Source organism: Chrysochloris asiatica, unplaced genomic scaffold (genome assembly GCF_000296735.1).
Source record: "Chrysochloris asiatica unplaced genomic scaffold, ChrAsi1.0 scaffold00014, whole genome shotgun sequence".
Classification (NCBI taxonomy): domain Eukaryota; kingdom Metazoa; phylum Chordata; class Mammalia; order Afrosoricida; family Chrysochloridae; genus Chrysochloris; species Chrysochloris asiatica.
In genome coordinates this window covers 12,411,611-12,422,120 of record NW_006408532.1, presented here as the reverse complement: position 1 = coordinate 12,422,120, position 10,510 = coordinate 12,411,611, and the positions used below count along the sequence as shown (strand labels likewise).

Below are 10,510 nucleotides of genomic sequence, written 5' to 3'. Positions count from 1 at the left end.
TCTCCATTGATAAGAATGTTGTTTATTGGTCCAGTGGTGAGGATTTTTGTTTTCTTGACATTGAGATGTAATCCATATCGAAGTCTGTGCTCCTTAATCTTCATAAGTAAATGTTTGAATTTTAGGGTTGGCGGTTGAAACACACCAGCCACTCTTTGGAACCCCTATACAGGGTCCACTATGAGTCAGAACAGACTTAACAGCACTTAAGAACAACAGAACAAGTATTTGAAGGATCACTGGTGCTGCTGTAGGATGAGCACTGAACTGGTAACCCTAAGATCAGCAGTTCAAACCCACCAGCCACTCCTTAGGAGAAAGATGAGGCTTTCTGCTACTGTAATACACCTACACAGGATCACTGTGGGTCAGAATCCATTTGATGGCAGTATTTGAGATTATGTTTGTCATCTCTGCATGGCTTGATTGTTTCCATTATTGGTTAATAATTATTTTTTGGTTTTTTTTTTTTTTTTTGTGGGAGAGAAAGTCAAACCACTTATTGAATTTCTGGGGATGTGGGGGCAAAAAGGTGGAGATGATGAGGTCTCATTAGTATGCGCCAGCCAGGATCTCATGAACCTTATTGTTATTGTTGTTGTTGTTAAGTGCCGTCGAGTCGGTTCCGACCCATAGCGACCCTGTACAGGGTTTCCGAGGGTGTAAATCTTTATGGGAGTAGAAAGCCTTATCTTTCTCCCGTGGAGCGGCTGGTAGTTTCGAACCGCTGACCTTAAGGTTCACAGCCCGAGTCGTAACCACTACGCTACCAGAGCTCCATCAAATTGGTTCCAACTCACAGTGACCCTATGTAGGGTTTCATAGGAGCAACTGATAGGTTTGAATTTCTGACCTTGGGATTAGCAGTCCAGTGCTTATCCTATAGCACAGCATCAGGAGTCTACCTTAAAGCCACAAAAAGCAACTTTTTTTCCCTTTTCTTTTTACAATTTCCAATATAAATCTTTTGAGGTGTTTGACTGCACATAAGTAGCCTTAGTGTTGCTATTCTATTTTTATTATTGTTGTAATATCTCTGTCACACAGTTTTTGTTTATTTAATCCATTATAATTGTATTGACTACAGCTACAACAGTTGGCTGTGCAACCCTAGCCCCAATCAGTGTGATTGCTCCATCACTGTTAACCCTTCCACCAGCTTCCCTTTCATCCTGACACTGGCAACCACCAGCAAACTTTGGTCTTTATATACTTTACTTTTCTTACTCTTTTGTAAGTGAGGTCATACAAATAACTATCCTTTTGTGACTGACTAATATTGCTAAGCATAAGTCTTCAAGCTCTGTCCATACTGTAGTACGTATCCAGATTTTATTACTCCTACTGGCTACTGAGTAGTATTTTCTTGTGGGTGTGTACCACTGGTGATAAGCGTTTAAGTGTTTTCCACTTTTTGGCTATGGTGAATAGTGTTGCAGTGAACACTGGTGTGCAAGTCTCTGTTTGAGTCTCTGCTTTCAAGTCTTTTGGATGTATACTTAGAAGTGGAATTGCTGGGTCATATAATAGTTCTACATAGCCCTGGTAGAGTAGTGGGTTACAGGTTGGACTGCCAACTATAAGGTCATCAGTTACGTTAGCTGTTTTGAGGGAGAAAGCTGAGGGTTTCTGCTCCAGTAAAGATTTACAGCCTTGGAAACCCTATATAGAGCTGCTGTGAATCAGAACCAATTCTATGCCACACAGCTACCACTACCACCAAACTTTTATTTTTAGAGGAACTGCCGCACTGTTTTTCATGACAGCTGTATCATTTTTCATTCCCAGCAGCAGTAGATAAAAGGTCCAGTTTTTCTACATTATCATCAACATTTGTTCTTTTTCTGTGTTGTGGTCTTGTGATCTTGTTTTGATGTGTGTATGTTTTTAAAGTCTTAGGCATTCTGGTGGGTTAGTGGGAGTGAAATAGTATTGCATTGAGGTTTTGCTTGCTTCTCTGATACCTTATGATGTTGAGCATGTTTTCATAGTTAAGTGGCCATTTGAATGCTATCTTTCATGAAATGGTTATATAAAGTTGAGGATTGGGTTTTCTACTTTTGTAAAGAAGACTATTGGAATTTCTATCAGGATTGTATTGAATCTATAGATTGCTTAGGGCAGTATTTTAACAATAATAAAACTTCCAGTCCAGGAACATTGTTTTTACATATTTGTCTTCCTTAATTTCTTTCAACATTGGTTTATAGTTTTCATTATATAAGTCCATTTTTCCCTTGGTTAGATTTATTTCTAGGTATTTTGTTGCCTTACATGCTGTTGTAAATGGGATTGTTTCCCTAACTTGCCTTTATTTCTTACGGTTGCTGTATAGAAACCTATCTGATTTTTGTATGTTGACCTTTTACCCTGCAACTTTGCTAAATTTCTCTGTGAATTCTAGATTTCTTCACTATTTAATGAGTAAATAGTGTGAAACTCAAAGGTCAAGCATATTTTTCAGTAGACAGATCAAAATAATTCTAGATATGTGACTTTGAGTATTTGATTTATTACATTATCTGTTGAAAAAACATGTAACACAGATCATAGAGATGTATAAGATATTTTGAGGAAGAGGAATTGATTACTTAAGAATTTTTGTTGAAAAAAGTTTTGCATTTATAGTTTCCAAATTATGAAATTGGAGTTCTGGTGTGGCGCTGTGGCTTAATATGTCAGACTGCAGAGCCGTTTTAACTGCAAGGTTGGCTGTTCAAGCTCACTAGCTGCTCCTTGGAAACCCTATACAGGGTCTCTTATGGGTCGGAATCAACTCAACAGCACTTGACAACAACAACAATTATAAAGTTAACCTGTGTCTCTATGTTAAGCTAATGTTTTTAAAGTATGTATTATGGCCATAACATAGAAGGGCAAAGCAAGTTCATGCCTTTGGCATACAAGCTCTAGCTTCTCATTTCCTTTTGAATACATTTGGTAGAAATGTTATATTATTTATAGCAACAAAATGCAAAAGAAATGCTTAAACATTTCATATTTAATCTTTGGTAAGTTACCATGTTTAGTGGTTGTTTTCTTGAAATATGTGTAATGTGATGTATGATATATCTTTAAACTTGTAAATTTTTATACTAAGAAAAAACTTTTCTCAAAAGATAATTATTTAGCATATTTTGTTAATAATAACATATAACACATAATGTTCATTTTTCTTTTTCTGTAGGTTTTATGGGAATTAGAAACCTTACGTCTCATAAATCACTTTCAAAAGTCTATGAAAGCAGAAATTGGAGATGATGATGATGATGATGATGATGATGAATTATATATAGTAGACAACGATGGAGAAACACATTTGTTTGACTTTACTGGACAAGACTTTGAAAATAAGCTTCGAGTTCCCCTTCTTGAAATACTGAAATATCCCTACTTACTGCTACATGAGCGTGTTAGTGAGTATCTTGGATATTCCTCATGTTTCATAAGTATTATTGTTTTGAGAATTGTAAGGAATTAGGTTTAACTATATTGAAATGTTTATTTACTAAAACCTTTAATTGTTGTTGTTAAGTGCTGTTTAGTCATTTCTGATTCATGGCACCCTTGTATCGGGTTCCGGTGAGTAGGTGATGAGTTTGAACCACCGATGTTGTGGTTAGCAGTCCAGTGCTTCTTGTTGTTAGGTGCCATTGACTTGGTTCTGACCCTGTGCACAATAGAATGAAATGCTGCCTAGTCCTGCACTGTCTTCACATTGTTGTTATGGTTAAGCCCATTGTTGCTGCCATTTTGTCAGTCCATCTCTTTGGGGGCGGTCTTCCTCTTTTTCACTGATCCTCCATTTTACCAAGCTTAATGGTCCTTCTTCAGGGACTAGTTCCTCTTAATAATATGTCTGAAGTATGAGAGATGTAATCCTTCCTAGCTTCTAAGGAGAATTCTGGCTGTACTGGGTTTTTTTTTTCCAATCCAGATTTGTTTTCTTCTGGTTCTCCATGGTACTTTGACTATTCTTCTACAACCATACTTTAAATACATCAATTCTTCTACAGTCTTCCTTATTCATTGTCCAACTTTCACTTGTATATGAGACCATTGAAAATACCATATGGTTTGGGTCAGGCGTGCACCTTAGTCATCAAAGTGGCATCTTTGCTTTAGAGTTACTGTTGTCAGTTTGATCTGATACAGATAATTCTTTAAAATGTAGTGCTAGTGTGAACATTCTTTATTATTCAGCTCAATTATTTCATTTAAAGGGAGGTTCAGGAATAGTTTAAATTCAAGGTTCAGAAATTTCGTCAGTATAACAGATTCAGGGGTCCTTTCATCCTCCATTGGTCTAGTAAATCTGGATTCCATAAGAAACTCTCAAATCCACTCCATATATTCTCCTGTTTAGTTCAGTACTCATTTATAGAGTCCTTGATCAAAACATTCAGTTATGATAGCCAGATACCACCCAGCTCTTCTGGTCTCATGGTAAATAGGCAGTAGTTCATAGAGACAACAATTCTTCTCACTGCTGCTCCAGGCAAATGAGCAATTATTATATCTTGGATGGCTCCTTCACCAGACTTTTTTTAAATTCTAGAGATTGTATTGTTTTACCTTTACAAGTTTTTAAGACCCCAGGCAGTACTCCATTGAACTGGAAGGTAGAACATAACCACATCTAAAACCACGTTAGGTCAATTGGCTGGACAGTCCCATGAAGCCGTGACTGTAAACTTTCAACCCAAGAGAACTAATCCTGTGAGGTGTTTGGTCATACCTAAGTAGTTTCCGTAATTGTATCCTCTTTTGGGGGGTATGGGGTTGCTGCTGCTGTTGTTAAATTATATATAACAATACAGTTATTAATATTTTTGTTGTTGTTGTTTTACAACTTAGTATATCAGTTACATTTGTCACGTTTCGTAAGCATTACCCTTAACCAGTGCCAGTTTTCCCATCAGCATAGGCATAAACTTACAACTTCCCAAAGAATGATTCCCCATCCTATACCAGGTAACCACGGTTAACCATTTTGGTCTCTGAAAGTGAGGTCATACTAGTATTTGTACTTCTGTGATTGACTTATTTCTGCATCAGGACTGCCATTTCTTTTATGGCTGAATAGTATTTCATTGTTGTATCACTACATTTTTATTCATTCATCTATTGATGGGCACTTTGGTTGTTTCCACCTTTTTGCTAAAAAGAATCTACTTTCATATGCATGTTAAGTGCTTTTGAGTCGCTATCGACTTACAGTGATCCAATATAGGGTTTCCTAACAGCGGCTGGTGAGTATGAACTGCCAACTTTGCGGTTCAAACCAACATTTCCGTTTAATGCATTAACCCACAATGCCATACCAGGACTCTTTTGTATACACATACACACTTTTTTTTTTTTTTGCCCGTAAGTTTGACTTGTTGAAGAGCCTGTATAACAGTAGGTACTTTCTAGATTTTTCTGATTGCTTCTTTGTGATGTTTAACTTATCTAACCATTACATTTTTTAGTACATGAGAAGGTAGATCTAAAGACCTGATTAGAATAAAAATTTTCTGTAGATCAATGAATTCTAAGTAATTAGTTTTAAAATTCTAAGAAGGCATTTTTTCAAACTTTTGTTGAAAAATAATATATGTAAACTTCAAATTTTACAAACTTAACACATTGTGAAAATAACTCCTAGATCAAGAAACAAAACATTACTAGTACCCTAGAAACTCCCCTCTTCTTCCAATTAGTATTCCTCCTCTCTAAGGACAGCACCTATCATTAACATAATATATTTATTTTTATTTATTTATTTTTAAAAGTTTTATTGGGAATTATGTGATAGTTTACATGGGTACATGGGAGAACATTAATTAGTTTTGCATTCATCCTATCAAATATTGTTTCATTGCCATGGTTACAACCCCCTCCACGCATCACCAGTCAATGAAAGGGTACATTCTACCAGTCTGCCCCCGCCCCCCCAGTTGTCAGCACACAGACCCTCTCCCTCCCAGGGTCCTGAGTCCCCAGTTGCTCCATCTCTCCACGTCATCATCTCTGCCTCCATCTCGGGGATCTCTGCTTCTCTGGGTAGGGTCCTGCTCTCTGTTCTTCTCCCTTCATGGTTCCAGGGACCTCTGCTCCTAGCCTGCAAAGTTAATCACTCCCCTCCTTGCCACAAAATATTTACTTTTACATTTACAACCTTTACAATCCGTCCTGGTAACAATTATTCACCCCTGTATCACAAGAGACCTATCCGCATTTCCTTTCATCAGTGCCGCCTAGACAGATTGGATACTACTCAGTGGAGAGTCTACTTTCCTCTACGCCCTGTGGATCTAGGTTCCCTTTTGAAAGCTTATAAACCAGTCACTTCTTGCCTTTGTAGCCCCCCCATTTTGTATAGCCAATGTCTAAGTTGCCCATCCCTGTCCACTCTGTGTATGAAGGGGTGGGTGGGAATGATGCTTGCTGTAAAGATTTGTTTCCTCTTTTGAGGTACTGCAACCATAGGTGTAGGTCAAGTTCATCAAATTGTATCAGATTACTCTTTTTTTTCTCTTGTATCTTCTTCTAGTTGTGCTCTGATCATCTAGTCATTGAGGCCAGGTCAGGTGGGTATTATCTGCAAGTGTGTGGGTGCTTTGTGAATATGCCCTCACTTCTTATCAGCTGGACACTTCACTCTCCACTCTAGCTCTCTGTGGCTATGTCACTGACTCTGGGTCCAAGAGTCCCCAGATCTTGCCACACTGCTGACCAACCAGGTCTCCACCTGGGTTCACAAGAGTCTATTGAACGTTGTAGGGCTTAGCTCGCAGCCTCATAGCTAAGCACCCTAACATTATTCCCCCTTTTTCCCCAATCTAACCATGTTTCAATCTCTGTATCCCAGAGCCCTGTTGTTCCAAGGTTGTGCATACATCATTATTTATCTCTGTCCCACTTAGCCCATGCAATTCTGCCTACTTGTTCTCCCATCTGCTTTGTTCTTCCATTCCCTTCCCCCTTCTTGTATATTGCCCCCCTCCCCAGCACCCAAACTATCCTGTGTCTATTCCCTGCCCTGTGTTCTACCTTTCTGTCCCTCCCCTCTCCCCTCCCCCGACATCCCAGCAACCAGCAAAGAATCCCCGCCCCCCCCCCTTTAGTATGGGTTCTTTTTCTTAGTCTTTTACAGTAGTGGTCCTATGGAGTATTTCTCCTTTTGTGACTGACTTAATTTCACTCAACATAATGTCTTCAAGGTTCATCCATGTTATGTGGTGGTTTGTAGCTTCTTTGTTATTTTTCAAGGTAGCATAATATTCCATTGTATGTACGTACCACAGTTTTATCAGTTCTTCAGTTGATGGGTAACATAATATATTTAAGTTTGACAAAGTTGATTCAGTTGAAAAGGGTAAATGTATGAATCTATCAGGACTCTTCTCAAAAAGAAGAGTATTGGGGCATTTTCTATAAAGTGACAGGAATTTGAATGGTGGAACACAACAGGGAGTCCAGAAATATGCCAGATATATTTGCAGAATATAGTGTTTAATGATGGTGGCATGTTATATCAGTAGAGAAAAGGTTGATTATTCAATCAGTGGGATTAGAACATCTGGGGGAGAATTGACTTTGTTCCTCAGTCCTTTATCTGTTGAAATCAAGATGCATCAAAATGTAAAATGCAATGGAATTAGATTTACAACCATTCTTATAAGAAGATAGCCCATGGAGATAATTGCACCAAATATAAACTTGTGTAGACTAGTAAATATGTATAAACAGACAAAAACAATGAAGGGGAAAAAAAACAGGGTAGGTGCCAGACTCAGAAAATTTTTGGGTCTCCTGGTAGCCAAGGACCTCATGTCATGTATGGGCAAAGGGTAAGATGGTAACACTCAACCCTAATTGGAGTTCTGTAGGACTGGGTGTTGTGTGTTCTGGTCACCCGATCTGCAGTAGTTTGTGCAGAACCAAAAGCAGCTGGTGGCTCAGGGTATTTCCATCTCAGAAGGCAGCGGAGGGTGTGAGCTCCTGCTTGTTGAGGGTTGACCAGATTGAGCCCTTCAGATCTACAGCAGGCCACACCTGATTCCAGATGCCAGGGTTGGTGCTGCTGACTTCACACACTCTTTGATGCAGCTTTGACAGCTCAGAGAGCAGAAGTTTTGCTGGAGGGGTGGGTACGCGGATGGAAGCTGGCCGCACACCTTTGGTTTTTGGTGTATAAGGAAAAAAGGCTGCTCCCTTCTCTTCACCAATCAACATTATATCTGCACCACTTACTGCTCTTTTGCCTTCAACGTGTGTGAAAGCTCAAGGTGGCCATGCTGTGTTTGGCTGGCCTTCACAAATCACCAGTCTCTTTTTTGCCCCTCCTCACCCCCATACATCTCTTCAACCTCTTCTCCTAGTGAGAGTTAGCCGAGGGCTGGTTCTGCAGATTTGGAGCAGGGCCTACCTGCTCTGGGTTAATGTGAACAGCTCCCCTCCTTTAATGGGGCTTACAACTGGTATACTCACCTCTGTCAACTCCAACTGCTGGCACAAAGGGAGCTTCCCTGGGTGTGTCTGCTAGTGGGAGCCAGTCTCGCTTGTGATCACCAGGGGAGTGTGGAGAACAAGAAAAAAATCACTCCTTTATCGCTACAAGCCACAGATACGTTTCTACACTACCAATATGTTTTCTTGTCTCTGAAGCTCCTTACAAAAGCTTAAGATGACTGTACTGTGTCTGGTCAGCTGCCACAGTTCAGCAGTCTCTTCTTTTATTTGCTGCATGTGCTCCTTTCTCTTTCCTATCTCTAGGAGATAGTCCACTTCTCTATCCCTTCTTCTGAAGCTCACTAGGACTGTCAATTGCATCTGTTTCATTTGATTTTCCTTATCTTTCTTTGTTGTAGAGGATCCATACAGCCTTCTGTCTAGTCTGTCATCTTGCCCTCCTCCTAGACTAGTAAAGTCTGCGTAATTCTTAGTAATTCACTATGGTCAACTGATTAAACTATAAAGTAGGTAAAAATTGTTCCCGCATTAGCACTGTCCACATTTTTATGCCTTAGTTAAAAGCAAAAAAACTGTTCACGTGCCTACAGAATAAAGGAGTCTTGTTCTGTACTTACAGATTTAGAGAATCTTTAAGTTGCTAAGATCTGGGTCTTGTATTTACTGCTTCCCTTTTTTATGTAGATGAATTATGTGTTGATGCACTTTGTCGGATGGAACAAGCCAATTGCTCCTTTCAAGTTTTTGACAAACATCCCGGAATCTATTTGTTTCTGGTCCATCCCAATGAAATGGTGAGTATGAACATCAGGCAATAAGTAAGTTATATACTAAAAATCTACTTCTTTTTTGTATATATAAATAGCTAGAAAATGTGTTTGGTGTATATTTTGATTAAAATATTTGCTAGATTTTGTTTGTTTTTGGTAAAATTAGCATATGTAAGTAGAGGGTGAACCGAACCAAAGAAGAGGAGATCCAAGAGGACAGGACATAATTCTAAACAGTTGATGCTCAAGCTCAAAAGACAAAGGAATCACTTTCAATATGTAAGTGAGCTGAGGAAGGAAAGTGATTCTTTCTTGCCTACCTTGCCTGTTTACGCCACTCCAATACTGTGTTTAAGAAATATAAAATCCCTAGGTGCTAGAAATCAAAACAAAATCAACTTCTCAAAAAGAAGAGTGATTATAAATTTTCTATAAAGCAGCAGAAATTAGAATGGTGATAGCATAGACCAGTGGAATAGGAAGAATCCATGAAGAGCTGCTTTGCAATATAAGGCAAGAAAGGACATTTTAGAAGAAAGACAGTGCTAAATGCCCCTCAATGGAAGAATGGACAGACAAACAAACATAGACACACTAGAATACAATGCAACGTTGAAGAATGACTGTGAATCTGTGAAACACTTCATAACGTGGATGAATCTGGAGGACATTATGCTGAGTAAAATAAGTCAATCACAAAAGGACAAGTATTGTATGAGATCACTATTGTAAAAACTCTAAAGGTTTTCATAATAAAAGAAACATTCTTTGATGGTTAATGGGTGGGAGGGAAGGGAGAGTAATTCAGTGGCTAGATGGTAGACACATGTTAACTTGGATGATGGGGAGGGCACTATACAAGAAGAGGGAGGTTAGCAGAAGAATGATGAAGATAGATGAACACACAGGAAGGGATGCAAGGGTTAAAGGGGATAGAGGTAAATAGTGATATATACACAACCTTGGAACAACAGTATTCCGTGAGTAGATACATAGATATAGAGACACAGACAGAATGAATAAGAGTGGGGTATATATACACATATGTAATGTTATGTAACATATAAAGTACCATTGAACCCCACAAATGTATGAGTATTAAAGAGGATATTTGTACATGAGTAGGAGCTCTGGTAGCGTAGTGGTTACGAATTGGGCTGCGAACCTTAAGGTCAGCGGTTCAAAACTACCAGCTGCTCCGCGGGAGAAAGATGAGGCTTTCTACTCCCGTAAAGATTTACACCCTCGGAAACCCTATACAGGGTCGCTATGGGTCGGAA

The 10,510-nt window shown here is 39.0% G+C and overlaps 1 protein-coding gene across 1 annotated transcript in view; it reads left to right on the top strand.

Annotated features, from left to right (window-relative positions):
• The window catches only part of SETX (senataxin), a 110,798-nt gene that overhangs the window by 11,314 nt on the left and 88,974 nt on the right, over positions 1-10,510 (top strand). The window contains exons 2-3 of the mRNA XM_006834994.1: positions 3,188-3,416; positions 9,145-9,254. Of these exons, the coding sequence (XP_006835057.1) occupies positions 3,188-3,416; positions 9,145-9,254 (339 nt within the window). The remainder of the gene's footprint in view (positions 1-3,187; positions 3,417-9,144; positions 9,255-10,510) is intronic.